Below are 22337 nucleotides of genomic sequence, written 5' to 3'. Positions count from 1 at the left end.
GATAAATGGAATTTTAAAAGGGAGAAATTAATTTTAAAAGGATTCTTTAATATATTTGTTTTGGCATTGAATGCTTCCCACAGCCTCCCATGAGGCTTTTCAACACAAAAATCTGTGCAGGATTGAAGCTGTATTTTCATCCTGCAGCTCACCTTTAAGCTTGCTATCATCTGTGAAATTGGGAGGGTTAATTATTTAGTGCTTAGAAGATGCTTTGAAGATAAAAAAGTCCACCAGAGTATTTACTGTAGACACTGAGAATATTATTACAGACACAAGAAGGTACAAAATAGCTATGAAATGTGCCTGAATGGAGTTTTGATTTATAGTTTGAGTAGAATTTTTAACTCTCTAGGGACATTTTATCTGCACGACGTTTATGTCCTGAACGTTACCTGAGCTGGAATAATTTAATTAAGTTTGAGAACCTAGAGATAATTTGATTCATTTTTATTAGAGCATAATTCCCCACATAGAATAATTATCCAGCTTTTTTTTTTTCTAGTTATACCATTTTAGTTTTATTAACTCTTATTTTATTAGCTGCTGTATACTTTTAGAAATAGTTATTGCTACTATCCTCATTCAAATTTGATTAAGTACACTGTGAAATGACCTTTGCTTTAAGGTTGCAGTCTCTGCAGAAAATTGGTTTTGGTAAAGATAAATGTTTCATGTGGCTATACTCTTTCCCAGAACAGCACCACAACACATTGACTTTTCTTCTATTCCAGGTAGCTATAGATTTCACCGCATCCAATGGTGATCCTAGGAACAGCTGCTCACTGCACTATATCCACCCCTATCAACCCAATGAGTACTTGAAAGCTTTGGTAGCTGTTGGGGAGATTTGCCAAGACTATGACAGGTAAATAACCACATTTGATAACAGAGATGTCTTTAGAAAGTGTTTTCACAGTGTGAAATCAATGACTGCCTACTGCCAGCTGCAGTAGCTCCATGTTTAGTCACATAAGAGAAATGACTGCATGACAGAAAGTTTAGTGTACCATACCACAATGTTGAGAGTGACAGTGGGTTTAGATTAGTTTCATGGCAATGAAAGGTCTGGTGTTTGGCTGATATATTTGCTAAGTTTTGAGGTTCTATCCACCTGCCAAAATTACATGTTTGAGTGGATTTTTCATTTGTATTAGGCTTGAAGCCTGTTTCGCAGTTGCTGACAGCATCCTTTCTCATACGCTTGGGAGTATGGTTTGCGCCATCCTACATGAAAGTGTTCCCAAGATTTCATATCTGAAACTAAATTTGTTGTTGCTTAAGCTGCTTAGGGGCCATGTCTGTTCTTAGATTTAAATTTGTGGTCTTCTTCAGTGTTCTGTTAGCTTCTCAAATATTGCAATATCTTCCAAAATTAATATTAAAAGGTACCGATAATATGTGCACACAACACGACAGTAAATAAATAAACAAATGCAAGTAATTGGGCCAAATATGCTTTGATTACATTATGTACTTCTGTTGCTTTTGAATAGGCTGTCTGTCTCTATCAGATTAATTGCCCATTATTAATCTAATTACCAAGTACATTTCCTTTAAATGTTCTTTCTTTGCTGGTGATGCATAGTATCTTACACAATTATTCTTTCTCATCTTTGCACATGTAATAGACATCCACCCACCACTTTGCCGTGTGTAAATGCCAGATCTCAAAAAAAACAATGGTATTTCCAGTCAAATTTGATTATACTTTCTGTATAAATTGTGGAGGGACTTAATTCCGTGGTTTATATGTTACATGTCGCATATGCTAATTAGCCTGCTCAGAGGCACTGCCATTTGCATGGTAATGAAATGCCTTCTTGAAACAGAATGAAGAAAATACTGCCCTGATACAATTTCTGTAAGAATTTGGTGGTCAAATGTAGTCAATGAGTCTGAGAAAATTAATATTTTATTGTAAGTGAGCTGATAATTCCACAGTGATTATCCATTAATTTAATAAATGCTATTAAATTAATCCACTAATAAATTCAGTGGATTGGTATACTAAAAAATAATGAAAGGAATAAGAAACAAGAGCTGGTTCATGCACACAGATTGTTTTTATTTATTTATTTCACCACTTAAGGTGCATTTGTTAAGAAAATGAAATAGTTAAGTGACCCAGACCCTCCTGTATGGAGATATTTATCCAAAAATCAGGAATATAGCATATTCTAATCAATATGAAAAATACTAGCCATTTTAAAATGAAATCATCAGCTTAATTCACTTCTATTGTGCTACAAAAAATTCCTCTTGCTGCCAGTCAGCACAACTAAGGCCCTACAAGCTATGGACTAGGAGTGAACAAAATCCAGATTTTCTTGTCCTGGGGAAGTGTCACTTTTCTGGCACGTGTTTGACTGATACATGCTCTCAAGTTCTGACACAATAAATACATTCCCATGGACAAGTTGGTTCATCATGGTCAGTGATTTCTGAGGAAAAATGCCAAATGAGAACCTCTTCTTTATACTTGCATGTGTTGGATCCAATAAACTGGAAATTAAACCTTATAATAATTTCTGTAAAGAAAACAAGAGAACCAAACGTTCTCACAGAGTAATTTTAGGTTCTATGTAGGAGTTTGTTTTGTGTGTAATATTCCCAGACTCTTCTCAGTGATGCCTAGCAAAAGGACAAAAGGCAATGGGCATAATCTGCAAGACAGGAAGTTCTGTCTGAATACGTGGAAAAAATTCTTTGCCCTGAGGGTGTGTGAGCACTGAAACAGCTTGCTCAGAGAGCTTGTGGAGTCTCCTTCCCTGGAGATATTCAAAAGCCAGCTGGACACGATCCTGAGTAATGTGCTCTAGGGGACTCTGCTTGAACAGGGAGGTTGGACTAGATGATCTCCAGAGGTCTCTTCCCACCTCAACCATTCTGTGATTCTGTGAAATCTTCCGTATTTACAATTTTTAAAAAAATGAGTTTCAAATTCAGTCGAAAATCTGTAATGTGGCACAGTTCCATTAGTGCTCCAATGAGCTCAGTTGTGCTTCAAATGCTGAAGGAAGCATTATGTTCCCAGGTAAAGATCAGACAGAAGTGAAAAGCGGGGGTTCATTGAACCTAAAGGCTGTTTAGAGCCAGAATGTTCATCATTTGCACAGGGACATGTCTTCAGTAAGATTAAAAAACAAGCCTACAAAGATGGCAGTGGTCTTACCTGAAATTTTATAATTTGTACCCAGCAATCGTTTCAGTCCAAACCACAGAAAATGCATTCAAGCCAAGTCTTCTCATAAAGTAGGTTTCTGTACATATCAGCCTAACATAATGTAACCCTAAGTAGTTAATCCTCCAAATTAAGTGCTGCCTCGCATCCCTTGATACAGTGGAATAATCCCTGCTCATCCAAAAGCCATTTATCTTCATGGTTCAGGGATTCCTGAAACAGTTAAATGAATAGCCCTGCTCTGCGTAGTTAAGCATGAAAGAATAACATTCATTCTTTCATCAGCAATATTCAGAGAATGAGAAATAGACTTTGATTATTTACCTGATTGTGGAAACGCTGCAGTCCTGAAGGAATAGGCCAATCTGATAATGGTACAGGAAATGTAAGAGCTGTTCACCGGCACAAAAGACTTAATACTTTTTATGTGATGGAATTGTTTCAGACTATAACAACATTTGTCATAAGAGAGAAGATAAAGTTTGTACGTGATATAATCAGTGGCTAAGCAACAACAGCAATGGATCATAAAAGAAGAAACATTCATTAGTTTTAAGGAGTTAGGCTCTAAAATGTAGTTTGAAATACTGGAAGGGGGAAAATGCATAAAAACTTATTACTGAAACTATTGGGTAAAATAAGCAGACAGCTCCAAGGAGAATAATTTATTTTAAGATAAATTACTCATGAATGTTAAAAGAGGACATAATAAAGCAATAAGTGAGAAATATACATATCCATTTAAGCATTTCCACAAGCTTTCTTTTATATAAAGAATTATATCACTGTTACAATTTTGTCTCGAAATTAAGCAGGTCTATTCAGCCTTTTTTGTGGCATAGAGAAACAGATGAAAATGATGAAAAATCATTGGGCACTGAAGTATTTGGTATCAAAAGGAATTGCTTCTGCCTCGTTCCAAATTTATTCTTTACCTCAGTAATTTTAGTACTGTGTTCTCTGGATCAGAAGTCAAATGAAGCGATTTCTCCCTACCGGCAGTATCAGCCTTGCTAGGATTCTAAAAAATCAGTTTACTTTATCACTGCTAAATGTGCATGAGTTCCCTCTACATGTTTTGAGCAATGAGTTGCCAAATGTATATGACAGATGAGGTTATAGCTGTCCCCTCGTGCACTACAGCTGGCTTAGGACTTCTCTTCTTACCTTCACCAACTCTGCACGGTGGTTTTGTCCAACCCTTCATTTTGGACCCATTCAAGAGAGTGCAACTTTTAGAGGATGGATGGTAGGTGTATTTGAAAGATTCTACTAGTTGAATACCCAGGCATGAGGAAAGACAAAATCATTCAACAGTTAAAATATCAGACTTGTGAACCAAGATCTTACGTCATGTAAAACATGAATCTCTGTAAGATATGTGATAATAACTTTAAATGGCTCCTGTTCTCCATGGCAACTGCTCCCCAAATGCTCTTCCTTTGCATCATGAAACTGCTCATGTTCAGCATAGAACAACAATTCTTTGTAAGACAGAGAAGCCTATGGCTAAACTGGGGAATCAGGGAATGCTTTCTTCCCGCTCCGTCCCAGCAGAAGGGTTGGCTGTGTCCTGACTGCAAATCAGGACCTGGCCTACCTCTTCTCCCATCACCTTCACACATCCTGGCTTCTATCAAAAGAAACTGAAGCATGTGGACAGGGACAGAGCTCCTGTGCTCTGCAGGAGGATGCACAGTCTGAGTAACAGTGGGAAGACCATGCCTGTAAGCCTCAAAGTAAAGCACAGCTGCTTTTGTAGGCAAGAACCAGCACCCGAATTGTACTGGGATGTGCCCTCAGCACATACACTGGCATGTGCCTAAGCCTGTTCCCAGTATCACAATCTGGAAACTTCTGTGAAAACTTCTGTCTCTAGATAAAACAAGTACTTTTCCCCAGATAGGTGTAGTTTTGCTGTGGTCTCACATGTAAGCACGTAGAGCTCTATACCAAGGTATACGCCTAGAGTTTTTTTTTCCCATTATCAGTATAAATGTATAGGTATATGTACAATATATATTAGATAAACATATATGTAATATGTATGGTTAGCACTTAACCATGCAGTAAAAAATCCATTTCTCTTTTGTGCTATTTTATAGCTTCCCTCTCTGCAGATCAAAGCCATAAGTCACAAAAACAGTAGTGCACACTGTTTATTAAAATGGCTGGCCCTTTGATCTTGAAGATTTGTTTTACCAGTGCTGGAATACAACCAACTAGCCATGAGTGCAGCTCATCTTTCATTCTTTCCAACCTGAAAATGGGTTGGAAAGGGGCTGAAAATAGCTTCCTTTTTATAATAAATGCTGTTACATACACAGAGTGCTAAAAGCTTAAATACTTCCTCAATTATGTTACATTATTACAGGTTTTAATGATGGTATTGTGAGTGAAGCTCATGGCACAACCTGCAAAATCTGATTCTGTTTGAAATCTGATTTCTGCAGTTAGTAGCTTACCGTTCCCTTCTGCTTATTAAGAATCTTGTTATGTAACATTAAATATTTATTTTTGCATTAAAATCTCTGTCCTGATTCAGCAAGACACTAGAGCTTATTATCTAATCTCATTGAATTTAGCCTGACTCAAGCAAACATTGAAGTATTATGCAAAATATAGGTGGCACAAAGATGGAGTTAAGAGTTTTACTGAATTCGAACTTTCCTGCTAATTGTTCCTCCCACACCCAAATGTTACACTGTTCAGTATCTCCCATTTACGTGGATCATCTTTATGATTAGTTTTTACACACACATTTGTACGTAAATTCAGAAGTCTTTACGGGATTAATAAAAAGCACTCACAGAAGTGAGAGTTGGCTATTATATGGTCAAATCAATGCTTCTACTTTGAAAAAGACAGAAGATCTTTTCAAATACTTAAAGTATTTTATACTCAAATACTTAAAGTATATTTTCAAATACTTAAAGCATTTGATACATTGGATATTTGTGGAATTTCCCATTCTTGATGGTCAACCCCTGTTCTGATCTACACATTCAGCTCATGTTTCTATGCGTTCTACTACATAGTTCTGTAAAATGATACCATAAAATTGGTCCTCATTTAATTTGTATTCAAAATATATTTCAAAAGTTAGTTCTTAATTATTTTAAATACATGTTAACTCTTAAAAATACTGAATTTTATTGCTTTTTTGTTTGTTGTTTTTTTTTTTTTCTTTTTTTCCCAATAGCCCTTGAAACATGTAGTAAATAAATTTTATCTATTTCCTGACACTAATGTCCTTTTTCATTTAGGCAAATAAAGTCTTTAAATACTCAATTAGCTCCCTAAAACTAACATTTATGCTAAGATTGTGTGTTAACAAATAAACTGCTTGTGTAAAACACACTTGTCGAGCAATATCCCTAAAGGTCACTAATGGGCAGAGAGTACATTACTCCTACAAAATATAGAAATAATTTATGTGTAGAATATCTCTAAAATATTCAGACTGGCCACATTCCACAAAAGATAGGAAAGAAAGTCCTGTTGTCAGTCAGAGTTTCAACAATCAATGAATTCTGCAATCAATGAATTGCAGCAGTAGCTAACAGAATGCAAAATTTGCTAGTTATTTTTTCTTCTCCAGTATTTTAGGCCTGAGGGAGTGCATTCACTCTGATTGAAAATCATGTACAAAAGCTTCATTCCTTCATGCAGTAAAGTGCACTTGAAAATTAAGAAGGAAAATTTTGAAAGGAGAAAGAGTTCCCGGTCCAGCACATCCCTTTCTGTGAAGATCTAACAAAGGAAAAAACTAAGGGCAGTCAAACTAAGTCAGGTAGAAAGTCCATCTATCCCAGAAACACATTTCCTGAGGTAAGCAGCAGTGGACAGTTACGAAGAAGGAAGAGGACAAGGTATATATGATGCACTACGTGCTGCAGAAGATTTGTATAAATCAGTACAACTGGTCCCAGATACAAAGGTCGGTAGGTAACTAAATGCAGTGTTCTGAATTGAGGCTTTAGGTGGAAAAAAGTTTCCAGAGTTTAAACCTTGCAGTGTGTTTTGTTTTTCTTTTACTTCTGGAGCCTTGTCCCTGAGAATTACTTACCAGGTCATTCATCCCGAAGCTGTGTCTGGGTTTGTCGATGAAGAGTCTGAGAGAGTTACTTGTCTGGCGGGCTCTGAATTAAATACCTTGACGTAATTTGGGCAGAGACGAGGAGAAAAGCAGGAACTTCCTTTGGTTGAGATGGTAATATAATAGTAGTTCATTAAAACCGGGACAAAAGATTGATGCCTAGAATAACTGGCACTACATGCAACATTGAATTTTAATGAAATCACTGTGTAGAGCCATAGATGTTAAAATTTAATCTACCCATGCAGATCAATAAATAAAAAATATGGTTAATTATTTAGCATATCTCTTTATCACTTTAATTACAGAAACAACCTTTCTGGAGGCTATTAAGCAAAAAAGCTGATTAGCATATCTAAACAAATTTAAAAACCATGGGGGAAAAGACATGAATCTTTTTATTTAGTGCTTTAATAGGACCAAATTTACATAGACAGAAAACAAAAGAAAAACAGGAGAACAATAGCCTATAAAGAAAAACTTGTAGCTTACATTGATCATTAAGCATCATCTCTGGTGTGGGTAAACATGCTGAAGTATTTGGATAACCCAGAACTAGAACTGCACAGGAAAAAAAGGGCTTGCTAATACTTTTAATCACCAAGCTGGATTGAAAACCCTTGGATTTAACAGTTGAAGACCTAGGTTGGTACGATTATATAGTACCTGCATACACATATTTAGGGTTTGCCTCTGCAGTGTCTGCTGACTTACATTTGGTGACTGATGCCAAAGAGGAGTTTCTACAGTCACCACTTTTATCCCAAGAATTAGTACAGGAGATTTAGTCTACTGTAACAGTGTTGGGACGGGGATTTCATAACAGTTCATATTCATATACTTATATGTATATATGATTCTGCAGCTGCCCTGTATCTGGTCAGATACTGTCAGTTTTTACAGCTCCGCCTTTTCCCTTACCAAGTTTTCATCTTTGTGTCTTCTTTACACTGCCTGTTCTGCCAGGCAGTCACTGCCTGTGTCAGTGTATCAGTCATGAGCAGTTCCTTCCAAGTTTCTTATCAAAACAACTTCTTCCTCTGTGTGCTATTCCTCCACCCTGCTGCATTCTGTCAGCTGGTGGATGCATCAAAATCAGAACCTTCTGCAGGGCTTTTCTAGGCAGTCTTTACTATTTTTTTTCTCCTCTGAGAGGAGAACTACTGCTTTGTTCCGTGCAGTAGTTGACACTTTGCCAGTACTATGCAGACTGGTACCTTTGTGATTTCTCTGTCAGCATCTCTTTCTGAAGACAATGACTTGAAATACAAAACCCTACAAACTGGCTGAAATACCAGTTCACCTAGTGGTGTAGAGACTAGATATTCATATAAATAAGTATTAATAAGTATAAATATGTAAGCATATATAAAGGAGATAGCAGTTTGTTGTGCCATTTTTCCTGATGTCAAATGTGCCAGCAGTTTGGTATCTGGTACATTTGCAATCAACACAACCATTTCCACAATTTCAGAAGCATGAATTTCCTCCCTGCATTGTTAAGGATGTAATTATTCTGCTCATCCGCTCTATAATAGCATGTAGCAAAGCTGTCAATTATTCCCATTTGAAAACCCATCAGTCCATAAATGAATACCATCTTCTAAATCTCTTGCATGTTTACTTCTTTTTGGAGAAACTGGACACCTTTTGCCTGAGTAGACCTAAGCAGGGTATTTGTGGATCATATCGCGCTCAGTTAAAAATGGGCAACCCTTAATTCTCACCATCCCTTTCAAATTAATGTGAAATCAGCCTTGATCAGAGATTCCAAATCAGCAGAGAACAAAGAGCATTTCACTGTTTCCTCCTGCATATTCAGTGATGCCTAGCTGAGTGTTTAGTTATCAGTATATTTCACTTAAACTTTTACTGAGGCATGTTTTGATAATGTTCTTCATTTTGACTGGATGTCATTTTGATTTTAGTAAAATTACATCAACTACTCGTTTGGTCACATTAAATCACAATATAATCTCTGTAACAGTTTTATTACACTCATCCTAGAAAGCTCATTTGTATCCTGAGAGCATTTGATGAGAAATTTCTCTCCTAGCACCTCCCTGCATACTTATGCCAACACAGACCTGTATTCCCTTCTTCCCAGCACATCCCTTATACATAGACATTTTTCTGATAGAATTTGTTTGCAGAGAAAAGTCTCTGACCAACCATTTTCACTGTAATTTGTAAAAAATGACAAAATTAGTTAGCAAAGCTTTTGTTCTGGAGGTTGCTTAATGCAGTACACCCTCAAACTGGAAAGCTACACTTGTGCTTCGAGAAGGAAGGGCCCTAGCACTGTTTTGTTTGAGGTTCCCCATGATCTGCATGTTACGTGATGGGAGCAACCTGCTGCCTAGTGAAATCTTAAAATCATGTTAAGTTTTAACCTTCCAAAATTACAGTCTGTGTAAGAATGACCTCGTCAGTCATGGTACAGTTTTCCATATATGGTGCCACATGGCCAATTTACTATAGTTAAGGTTTTGGAAGCTACAAGGACATACTGACAACCTCTTACAATTCATAGAATTACCTGGAAACTGCCTGGATTTCATAAGTTAAATGTAACTCAGTGTAGCCTGCAGCATCCCCTTCCCTACTTTACTCCCACTTATGACATTCCACTTTTTCAAGATAAGTTTTACTGAATTGGGTCATATAAATCAGGTCATTGCAATTTATTTGTCATCTAACAGGGAGGCATGACATTTTGGTTCCTGAATATGCCATTTTATTAAGTTATTCTTCTAGTAAGTAATATATCTTATTGCCATTTTGTTTTGCTTAACCTACTCCTCTCTCAAGCTCTGATGATTTTTTTTTTTCTGTATTTACTTTTCCCCAGTCTAGGAATTTCTGAGTTTGCTTTCTATTTTTACCCTGCAGAGCTGCTTTTGCTGTTCTTCAAATGTTAAAAAGGGGAAGCTTAAATCTATTGTACCTGGACTTGGCTTTGTTAGTTATTTCGTGTTGATGCCTTTCAGCGGTTAGCTTCAGGGAATTTGTATCCCCTGCTTCATTAATTATTCCCTTGCAGGTGAGACAGGCACTTCTCTCATATTCTTGAAACCCAATTACATGACAGTATCTATTTCTCAGTGTTCAGCAGATTCTAGCTCCCCTAAGGTGACTAAGAGCTGTAATTAAAGATAGTGAATGAATTTAAATGTAAGGATTTTGCAGCATGATTGTGTAGCATCTCTGTCTATGACAGACCAAACAGCGTAGCTGTTGCAGTGACTCGCTATTGATTTGCATGCTCCTAGCTCTGTTTTGTTACCAAGATGTATGAGGATCGGTTCATTCCTGCTACTCCAGAATACAATTTTAGGGGAGGAAACCCTGCTGCTGCCAAACTCTTCTGGTCGTTCTGACTCAGGCGGGGGGCAGACAGAGCTGGACCACAGCCTGGCTCTATCCCTACACACCCGGGAGGAGTGAGAGTGGGTGTGCAGGACTGCAGGGGGTGAAGCAGATGGGCTCTTGTCCCTTCCTCTCAAACAGTTTTTTTTGGCCCTATATGATCATACAGATCATGTCCTTTATTTACCTAGCTCTGCTTGCAAAGCAGGAACTGAAGAAGTTTAAATATTTCAAATGATTTCTGTATCTTCTTTGGAACTGCTGCTAATCCCTGTAAGCTGTCATGATTCAGAATCTACTGGCATCAAGCCCTTCTAAGTACTAAATAATACACTCAGGAACATGATTCATTCATATGCTTTAGAAAAGAAACACTTAATTCAGCTCATTTTCTTCCAGTTCACTCCTTGAACATGAAAGATTGCAATTTTAATTGAGTTTAGATATGGCTTTATTTTGTTTGTGTCATTTTCTGTTTTCTCATTTTTCTTTTCCTTTTCCTTCTCCCCCTTTCCTGTTCCCTCCCCTTCCCTTCTCCTGTCCTCTCCTCTCCCCATTCTCTCCTCTCCCTCCCCACCCCATTCACACTTCTCTCAATTAAATGTATAACAGGTATTCCCCTTTTATTATGGCAATTTCAAATTTCTTTTTAACAGAGGAAAAATATCTAATTTTATCACTGGAAAAGCGTGTAGACCAGAGGAGATTCATGGTTTATTCTTTTAAGACTGGAATTGAAAATGAAAGGCAAAGTAATTGATTTTGCTGCATCTAGTGTTGCACTTTAAAAATATCTTCCTGGTAATTCTGTTCTGACCCCAAACTGAAATTACAAGTGACAGCTTAATACCCAGGGATGCTAAACAGGTATATTCCTTGCAAGAATCTCAAAGAGCTGCCAATTTAAGATTCCTGGTTGCTTGAAACCAAAAATGGGTTTTTAGTGTTGCTTTTATATTCCCAGTGTTTCTTTTTCTTCCTCTTTAACTGTATCTTTAGTACAACTACTGCAACTATATTGCTCCAGTATAAAGAGAGCAGGTTTTCATGCTGAGGCTCTTTAAGAAGCCACCTGTGTGGCTAGCCAGAAGTTCATTTTTCAGAATGAATAAGTGGCATATAGAAAAATATAGGCCATTTTTCCCCCTACATTTACTCCATGCAATAAGAAATTAGGTTCCCAATTTAGATTTTAAAAAGGAACTAATCTCCAGATAACATAGTCCTGGCAGCTCTTGTTTTCCTTTCTGAGTACAGGTGTTGTCACACTGATGAGTAGCCAGCTCTATCTCCAGCATCATCTAAGCCAGCAGCTTCACAGGAAGTTGCAAAAGACTCTGTAATTCCTGATTATAAAATAATTTCACCCAGTGAAGCAATTTCATCTAAATACTGTTCCTTGTTACTAGGAAAAGAAAATCCTCAGAATAAAGCTGAACTCCAGGTCTCAATGATACTTTATGTCAGAGGGCACCAGCAGTTAATGAGACATGATTTTTAGAATGTTCATTCTTTTGTCTTCTTATCTTTAAATATATTTCTTACCTTCCAGTTACCATTGGCCTCCTAGTGAAACAGAACAAGGTATCATTATCTGTATCACTTACCAATTTACAAAACCTTACTATTTCCTTTGTTAGTCTCTTCTCCCTTCTGTGCAGTACAGCTTACTGAAAGCTCTCTCCTGTGCCCCTATTAATGTATTGATTTGTCATTGTGCTTCCTCTGTTTCCACTAGATAGCTTGAAGAATGGGTGACTAAAACTGAGCATTGTTCCAAAAGGACAATACGGGACATTTTCAGAAGTCATTCTCTCCTGTGCATTATGTTACTGTTGAGGTGTTACTCAGAGTCTTTAATTGGTTATATATCTGCTTAGAAGACTGCAGTCTTTTAGCCCTGACATTAATCCAGCTCATTAATTTACATTTACCAATACAAACACTGAACCTGAACACGGTCCTTGATTTTACATTCAGGGTATAATCCAGATCTGTTCAGTCTTTGGTATCTTTCAGTAATATATGCCTGTTTGACAGGAAAATGTACAAGCAGTCATATACATCTATGCTTGCATGACTAGTCACAGCCCTTACATAACCAAATATAAAAGTCAAAATCCAATGGTTTTTTTTTGTTGTTTTTTTTTTTTCTTCTCATCTTCATGTCAAGTACTTCATTTTTTTAAAAGAAGTTATGCCAAGTTTTAATTTTCAAGGGAACTTGTGTAAAACACAGAACTGTATAAAGTGTGAAGACAATGCAAGAGAGTAATTTTGTAAAGATTCTGCCAGGATCCACCTTTTCTTGATTGATTTTGTAAATTTGAGGTTTTGTAGAATCTCCGTTTTTCCACTTCCTCTCCTGTCCTGTTGGCAGTCTGTCTCCAGCAGGGCAGTGCTGGCAATTTACTTGCATGTGCCAGGGACTTTCTGGCCACATTTAAACAAAACAGGTCAAAAGTCCTTAAGTGGCCTGAGGGCAATGATTTGACAATGCCCATGTCTTTGTATCTCAAGACTAGAGAGGGTTACTTTGTACAATGTCAGTGAGCCATTAAATAGTGTACTTGCTTCAGAGTGAGACATTTATATTAGCTAAACACCTAGTTTTATGTGATAGGAGGAAAACTGTTGTTTGCATTAAAATTGGAATTTATTCTGAAAGCTGCCAGCCACAAGTTTAGAGATGTTGTCAGAGGATACCATAATCATCTATTTTGTGCAAGGATTGTCACTTGTGATGATCAAAAGGCTCCCTTATTACTTCCCTTAAAGGTCAACCTTTGGGAACGTTTGGAAGTTAATTCCTTGGTCGCAGCAGCTTGAATCAGAATACCAGGGCTATGTGTGTGAAGTCTGGAAAATGAGGATCTTCCCGAGGGGAAGCCAAGCTCACTGAGCATAGTGCTACCTGAGTGACATGAGAGAAGGCATTAAGCACGGGAGTAGCTGTTAGGACACCCCTTCTCTCTGGGAGTTCATGTAGCCCTGTGGAGTCCCGTCTAGAGGGTGCACATGATCAAGCTTTACTCTGTCTCAAGGCAATTGTAGCAGTACATGGCTCTTACTCAAAAAGGAGATACGGGAGATTCAGACATGGAGGCGGGCGTCCTGAGGATGTGGTGGAAGAGCCCTCTGGTGCAGAATAGCTTCCTGTTGGGGATGTGACACTGGGTGCTTGGGAGTGGGAGTCTTGCCACCAGGAGAATCCAGTCTGCTGCAGCTATCACTCAGGGCAAGTCTCTGACTTGTAGCAGAACAGAAGATGGAGCTGCAGATTCCCTACACTTACACTCAAGGAACTTTACAGGACAAATGTGGTCACTGTATGGGTTTGGGCATCTCCCAGGCTGGGTAATTGCAGCCCACGTCAGCTTTCTGGATTGCATTATTGAACTTGGACACTTACTTACATTCCACCTAAGTAAAACTGTTTTAGTCTGTATTTGCTCTCACCCAAGATCAATCAAATTGTAGCTCCACAGGGCTTGATTCTCTAATGCAACCATGGCTTAATTGTTGACGTAAAACAAGGTTTTTTCTCCCCTCAGACTCTTTTCTAATGGACTCCTATTTCTTGCCCTCTAAATGTGTGCCTGAAATCTCATCTGTATCTATTTGTAAGGGCTTCCCCACTTCCGGGGGTGTTTAATCAAAGAGAAAGCTATCAGCAGGTGGTTAGCATTAAATGTCAGCAGCTACTTTGTTTCTGACATCTCGGGAAAAAAAATGTTTCATTACCATGCAAATTATGTTAGTCCTCCTTTCCAAGATCCATTGTCACGCAGCGTAACATATGGTACACAGTATTGTGCTCCCAAGATTTATGTGGCAACTAAATTTTGTAGCAGAACAACAATTGTGCGAGCTGAGCCATCAGACGACAATAATTACTGTTTCCCAGTGATCTACTGAATATTTCTCTATCTGTTGGTGGCAACTCCAGCTTCGGGGTGGGAGGGGGCTTCTTTCTCATTTTTCCTGGCTTGTATCAGAAATGTCATGGTGCTTTTCACAGACTATACCAGACAACATGGCCTGGTGAGTTTAATGGGTGCTGTTCTCTGTCCTGAGTATGTCTGGGAAGTTGAGTTATTCACTTGACACTTGGTGTGGCAATGTCTTGAACTACACAAAGTCACTTGAAGCTGCTGCCCCTTTTTTGATTTCGGAAAGTGTCAGTAATGGTGACAGGAACTCAACTTTTCCAAAGGCCCAGAAACTCTGTGAGCAGGATCAGATAAACCTATGAGGGATTTGATTCATTGGAGCACTGGAGCACAGTTCAGTGACATCAAAGGGGCTTCAGGATGTGTTTGGAGTTAAGCATATGTTTGGGTGAATTGTTAACCCCAAGTGTGTGATCAAACGCTTTGCTGACTCAGGGACGAGACATTCCTTACAGCTTGTTGTTTTCTACATTGCCATCTGGGAAGAGGCAACTTGACAGGACGTGGGCTGTGTGAGACATTACTGCATTTCTGAAAGGGTATTAACAGCCTTGAAGCTTCCAGGTCCTCTGAATCAGGATTTTTTGTCTCTACAGATCTAATTGGAGTGGAACAACCTCACCATAGTGTTTGGAAGCAAATTTACCATGCCACCACGTTTGCTAGGTTATCAGTTAATCTATGCCTGATGAAAATAATTTCATGTTTTAGTGGGAGTACTAATGATAGAGGTGGAAAGCCTTACAGAACTTGCAGGTTTCTGGGGGTGAATCTTTGAATATTTTAGGAAATCTCTTTTGCACCTGGACAACTGTTAGAACCCGCATTTGCAAACACTTTTAATTACAGTCATCTCTTCGCTAAACCCATTTTTTGAGCTGGGGGAGCACATCCATATTTATATTAAATAAATCTGTTGTCACAGGCTGTTAGACAGCTCCCTCTCACACTTCAACCAAATAGTGAATAAGAGAAGGTAATATGGGTCTGTTATTGCATTTGTGGGAGAAGTGCAAGATATCTTGATTCATTGGTGTTCTCCAAGTGCTTTTAACTTCCATACTAGGAGTTCACCTGAAAAATCTCCCACGTTGCTTATCCATCTGGCCAGTACACACTCTACCTTCTCTAATACGTAACCCTTCCATTCTGCCATGTAAGACTCTTCACCTAAAAGACTTTTCTGTGCCATTGTGCTGCTTTGCATTTTTGATCAATGCTTACAGAAGAATAAATGTTTATTGCAGCAAAATGCATTTCTCTGTGGGAACTCTTCTTTGTTCTTTTCCAGTGACAAAATGTTCCCAGCCTTTGGATTTGGAGCAAGGATACCCCCAGAATACAAAGTAGGTGCATAAATGAAATTTTCTCATTTCCTTGGTTTATGAGGTACAAAATAAGGGAGAAATGGTTTGATGCAGAGCAAGGGTTGGGGGAAGCAGTTCCATTTGTTTGTTGTGTTTCATTTGGTTTTCTCATCCAGTGATACCTCACTAAAAACAGAAATCGAGATTAAACTTAAAATAAGTGTGTTACAGCCAAAATATTTCACGGTATTGGCAAAGCTTTTTTAATAGATGTTAGTCTGTCAAGAGGAGAACTGAATTTCAGAACAGTGCTTGCCAAAAATATTTTGAAACTTTGTGAGCCCTGCTTTGCCAGAGCCCATTTTTGTAAGATGTGGTTCAATGAGTGGCCTAGTGTCTATGAGTGTCATCTTTACAATGAAGAGATTCAACATCTTCCTGAAAATACAGACCGTAAAAAAGCTTTGCTCAGTAACAAATTTCTGTGTTGTGGTAGACATCTTCAATACCAGGAAGAGAAATACAAGAGCCACACTAGAGAGAAGTGGTATTCTTAAACAAAGCAGAACAAAACAAAATAAGAGTGATCTGGTGTGATGATGCAACTAATTGTGGGCAGCATAAATGTGCAGCCTGGTAGTGTTGGAATGAGTTGGACAGTGGAGTAAAAGAAGGAGCATCCAACAGAAAAAGGCGTAAGAAGAAATAGACAGAAGTTCAAATCCTGTGTTGCACATGCAGAGTGAGAGTAGGCAGAACAGTAGCTCTGCACAAATAAGTAACCAAAAACTAGCTGGGAATTTTGCAACTCAGATACTGTCTGGAAAAGAGCATCATTGAACTTGCAATCATGCAGACTTCATCCAAATCCCGTGCTCTGAGATGCTTCTTTTAGCTGTGGCTGCAGCTGAGAGGTGAACACTGGCCAGGTGAGAATAAAAATGTACCAGTGTGTTCTCATGGCTTGCAGGTCTGTTATCTGCTTGAAATACCAGTAGTGACATACAGCAAATTTGATAGGTGTCCTGCAAACAAGTGTCTAAGGTAAGTCAACGTAGGTCTAAACAGCATTGACTTCTAAGCAAAAAAGCACTGCTATGAAAAAGTGGACTGTAAAAATGGACTGTACCTGACAGGGTTTTTGCAGTGCAGTGATCCTGAAAAGTAACACCAGTGTTAATGGTTCCCCAAATCAGAGGCAGCTTCCAGAACTTTGACAGAGATTTTGATGTGGTAAATGCATATGGAACATCTGTATCTGTTGCGTATCTGTTGCAACTGCTGTAGCTGATAACCATCTCTGCTGTATGAGGGGGAGTGTTTTGGAGAATACACATCCTTAGCAGCCTCTACTACCAGACACATTAGTAAAACACAGCAGCTACTTCTCAAACATTCATCCCTTTGCCACAAATGTGTAGGTCTCTACTAGTGGTCGTGTAGCAGTGTTCACTGGGTGAGCTGGTCTATACATCACAAACAGATTGCCCTTTCAGGCCCAGTACTGGCCATTAGTGACAATGTCAAGTACTGTTGTGATTGTCGTAAACAAAGGTACCAGCTTGGTGGTGTGGCAGGGGCTGGATCTGCTACTGCCTTTGAGGTGACCATCATTGCTCTGGGGAAAACTTGCAATTCTTTCAGCTGCTACGATACATACTTATCTGAAGGACTGCTTGAAGGAAGATGTTACTGTGCCAGGTGAAGTCTTTTCACTGGTTTGCTTGATGGCAGTCGAGCATTCACAGTACAGGACAGCTTCTTTCTCAGCCAAAGTAACCAGCTGGTGGCATTCATGCCCTGGGTCATATGAGCATATTGGCAATGTACTGAGTTTGTTAGACCCAAACAACAGTCTCGTTATTTGATTGTGAGAATATTTCAGTTGCAAGATGAAAGACACATGTCATCCAGAAAGTGATTTCAGGGGTCCTTTGTAACCAAATATTGCTATAACCAGCAATATCAACTTTTCTACTGCATGGGCAGAGCTGACATTTGGATACTTTTACTGACAAGTACTCCTAAGAAAGTGAGAGACTTGCTTTCAACTTTGTAGCCCAAACATGCATGAAGGGTCTTGCATAATAGCAAGAACTGCCCTTATGTGTCTGTATGTTACTAACCTTTCAGAGCAAGAAAATGTATGAATCAGGACCTTCACATTTTTGAGAAGTTCAGGAAAAGTAATGATAAACTTAAAGTGGAGCTATTTGCTTGTGAATTACATGAATGTGAGTAAAAAAAACAAGTCTCAAAGTATGGAAACACAAGCAAGGGACAGAATAACATCTTTAATCTCCACTGTGGAAAATTGCCACCAAAAAAATGACAAAGACAAAATGTTCTGACATCAGCTTACTAATGTAGTGAAACTTTGAAGAAAAGAAGAACCACATTTGCAGGGGGACTAGTCTTTCTGTGCAACAGATGGGGAAAAGTAATTAGCTTGTTGTCTATCATGGACACTTCCAACTGGAATTGGATTAGGATTTAACACTCATCTGTGCTATTGTTCAATCCCTCCCTGTGATTCTCTTCACAGTCCATACAAATATCTGTCATCTTACCTAAACTCTGTGAGCCCTTTAGAGTCCCTCCTTGGCTCTGGCTGCACATCTACATCAAAAGATACGCCCTCTAAGAGAGTGAGGAGTCAGCCTCAATAGAATGTATTAATAAGTCAAGACCAATAATCTTGAAAATCCTTCAATAATTTAGTCTACGCTGGTATCATGAAGTTAATTTAAAGCCAACAATGATTAGTGCTTTATGTGGAGTGTAGCCAAGATGCATAGGAAACAGTGAAGAAACTGGTGTAATTAAAAGTAGCAGTAACAAACAAGTGCTTGCAACTTGTCTGTCCTTACTTCTTTTCTTCTGCTGCAAAAATACAGAAACAGTACAGACACTACAGCAGCAGTGTTCATCATTTGCTATTCAAATGTTCTTTTGATACTTTCAGTCAAATTTATTACAAGACATACATATCTTTTATTAAAGGACAGCAGTGTCATAACTGTTATAATTCATATCTTCAAATCCAGGCTGTATCATTATGAGAATGTCTAAGTTCTGACCCCATCATGTGGATAAATCAGCTTTTCATTTTAATTTAGAGTGCCTGCTTAGAGTCTCCAGTCTTTATTAGATGATCTAACCTGCTCATATCATGTTGGTCTCTGCACACCAGCAGCTGCTATCTTTTATTTCTTCCACTAGACAACAAATTGCTAAAGCTGTGGAAGAAATGACTCCCACTGCTAAAGGTTTCTAAGTAACCATGAGAGCCTCCATACAACGGTAAAACAACACAGCTTCCATAAAAGTCTAAATGAAAGCTGGCCAACCCATGTGTGGCAGGAACACAGTGAGAGAAAGCCAGAGGAAGGCAGCCTGATAAAAATAGTGGGCAAAGTGAGTAGATGTAGTGGATTTGGGTCTAATTCATGTCATACTTAGTTACAAGCTGTAGGAAAATGAGGCCTGTAACTCACTACTCAGCATAAATCAATAGTAACAAGTCTCCACATTATGATCTGTGCTGTTTAGGACTAGCTGATGGTCTTTGTGATCTTCACACATTCCAAGATCTTTAGGGCAAAAACATGTGCAAACCTTAAAAACAAAACAAAACAAAACAAAACAAACAAACAAACAAACAAACAAAAAAACATAACAGCAACAACAACCAACCAACCAACCAAACAAACAAACAAAAAACCACAGTAAAAGGATGTGTAAGAGACCAAAAGAAGAAGAAGAAGAAAAAAAGTATAATGTCACTTTCTCCCTGCAACCTGGATTCAGATGTGGAAGCTGGGCAGCATGCTCAAAAGTCAAGTACAAAGGCAAATCAATGGGCAAGCATTGCCAGGCAGAATTTTCTGCAATGTGGTCTTAGCCAGAGACACAAGCTGTCCAGCTCCCAAACTATTTGATTAATGAGCATTCTGAAAATAATAGCTTTTGAGCAATGATTCTTTAAATTTGTTAGTGTCTCAAACTTTTGCAAAATATGCAGGCATTCAGTATTTAATTTTCAGACTGGCAGTAGCTTAATAGCTTTCAATTTATTCACAGACAAGTGTTCAATATTGTGCCTCTTAGCATTTATGCTTGTATGCATCTATTGTTCATAGATATTTGACAATCCATTTGAATGAGTAAGAAAGCATTCCTACACATGACTGAATTTGTTGGATTGTTTGTTAGGCAGCCCCAGAATCAGCACTATAGAGGTTTCTGGACAGCTGGAACTGTTTGGGACAGGGAGATAAATTTAAATGAGCTCAAAAATCTAGAGGAAGGGAAACGAAAAAAGCTTACTAGTTTTTCAGAAGAATTGAGGTATCTGATTTCAACATTTACAAGTGAATTAAAACCATTGTGTTTCTGAGTCAAAGCAGCATTTTGCTTCAAAAATTGAATGAAATTTCAGGTAGACTAAAAAGGATTTAAAAAATATAGAGGCCAAAATAGAATATTTTAATGTGACATAAAATGCCTTTGTGTAGAGCAAAAATTTTCTGGCAATTTGTTCCGTCACTTTTATGGGGTTTTATTATTTGCCAGATTCCAAGATAAGTTTTTTGGTTTGCATTTTGAGGTTTCTATATGAAGGTGACTATAACTACATCCCAACATGAGGGAAATAAGTTACTTGCTATGTTAATTCAAGGTAAATTTTCCACTAGACTATGCCTACACATGTGGAATTATGGTTATGACTCCTGCAGGAGTCTCCTGGATACTGTCACGTTGGTGGACAACTGCCCTTCTGTATGCAGGTGACAGTTAGCGTACATGTACAGGCAATAGAAGCACTGTACGGTGGTAAAAACAAATTTTGCCATAATCTGCCTTAGCAAAAATATTTTAGATCATGTATTTCATTGATATATCCTCAGAAATGCTGTTGTTGTAGTGGACATCTTGGTGCACTTATGGACATCATGATGCTGCTTATTTTTCTTGTTAAAACCCTTGGAGAAGTTACCTGAGAAACTATCTGTGCCTGGTACAAAAATTTCCTGGTCATCTGTCTTTTAATAATCCCACAGTCATGAGGGTATCTGCTAAATAATTTATCTGGAGTCCTGTAGAGGAAAAAGATTAACACATAGCCAAGTGTGAGTAAGTGTCCTTAGCTGGCGGCTTTGACTGGTGTTTTATGCAGCAATGCAGGCTATGCCAGGCTGATCACATGTAATCACCTCTGCACTCGAGAATTTCTCTCTCCATTCCTTTTATGGATGGATTTTAAGAGCAAGCAGGAGGGCTCGGCAGAGGGTCAGCTACATAGTCAAAACTTAATTCAGGGCCTGTGACACAGTCACAGTTCTGCAGGGACATTCCTTATCGTGGATTCCTTATCGTTTCACCACAGATCACAGTCTGCATCATGAAGTTGCCTTTCACCACAGACCATAGTCTGCACTTCTTTGCAAAGTTCTCCATACCCAATACCAATGTAAACCAGTCATTCAGTGTTTGTATGGTGTGATGTATTCCAGGATTTCCTGACTCTTAAATTGATCGATCATACAAATGACCTTAGCAGATTGCTGCTGAACAGCCTAGTGTCTTGTTACTTTTCCCCTGAGAACTTCTTAGTCTTCAGCATCTTAGATGTTCAAACTTTTGCCTCATTTTCCCCATTAGCTTATCAGTTTTGAAAGTGCATAAGGGCTGTGTCATTCAATATCAGAATGATGCCATTTAGTATACCCACTTTTGGTCATCTGGCATCAGTGTTGTTTGAGTTTCATCCTCACAGGACTTGAATGTTTAACTAAACTAAATATATATATATATATATATATATATATATATATATGCATATATATATATATTATATATATATAGTAGTTCATTACCTTTCACCATGTTTACCATGTTTAAAACAACAGCACTGATTGTTAGATCCAAAGCTCCTAAGAGTCAAGGCAGCTTCTGACATGGTTTGGCTTTCCATGGAGTCCTATCAGGTAGGAGCTGGAGTTCGATAATGCCTTCAGTACATCTCATGTGCTTGAAGTCTCTTCTGGTGTGTTCTGTCTTGAATTCTAGGCATCACAGGACCAAACTGTTGCCTACATTTTTCTTAAATAATAGCCTGGGTGCTGTAGCTTTGAACCATTTAAGTTGTTTGTATAGCGTGATCCTGAAAAAGGATAGTAACAAAAGCATTCAGCCTATGCTTTTTTAGTGTGAATAAAATATTGTATTCATGGCTCTGGAAAAGAATTGTGGCACTTCTTCTGCTATAATTTCAAATGCATTAGGAATAAAGAAATAAAATCACTGAAGAGGCACAACGTTGGAAGAATCAGCCTGTGATACATATACATGCATCACGGTACTTCTTGCTCTTAAGATGCAGTTAATACAAAATACAGAAAGCCAAAAGGAAAAAGAAAGGC

The 22337-nt window shown here is 38.3% G+C and overlaps 1 protein-coding gene across 3 annotated transcripts in view; it reads left to right on the top strand.

The window, feature by feature from the left end:
* The window catches only part of CPNE4 (copine 4), a 253617-nt gene that overhangs the window by 214586 nt on the left and 16694 nt on the right, over nucleotides 1–22337 (top strand). For all 3 annotated transcript variants that reach the window (XM_068674544.1, XM_068674543.1, XM_068674542.1), the window contains exons 11-12: nucleotides 735–868; nucleotides 15897–15951. In XM_068674544.1, the coding sequence (XP_068530645.1) occupies nucleotides 735–868; nucleotides 15897–15951 (189 nt within the window). The remainder of the gene's footprint in view (nucleotides 1–734; nucleotides 869–15896; nucleotides 15952–22337) is intronic.

The sequence above is a fragment of the Anas acuta genome, chromosome 2 (genome assembly GCF_963932015.1).
Source record: "Anas acuta chromosome 2, bAnaAcu1.1, whole genome shotgun sequence".
In the NCBI taxonomy this organism is placed as follows: Eukaryota; Metazoa; Chordata; class Aves; order Anseriformes; family Anatidae; genus Anas; species Anas acuta.
The sequence above is the reverse complement of the archived record's forward strand: the minus strand, read 5'-3'. Positions and strand labels throughout refer to the sequence as shown.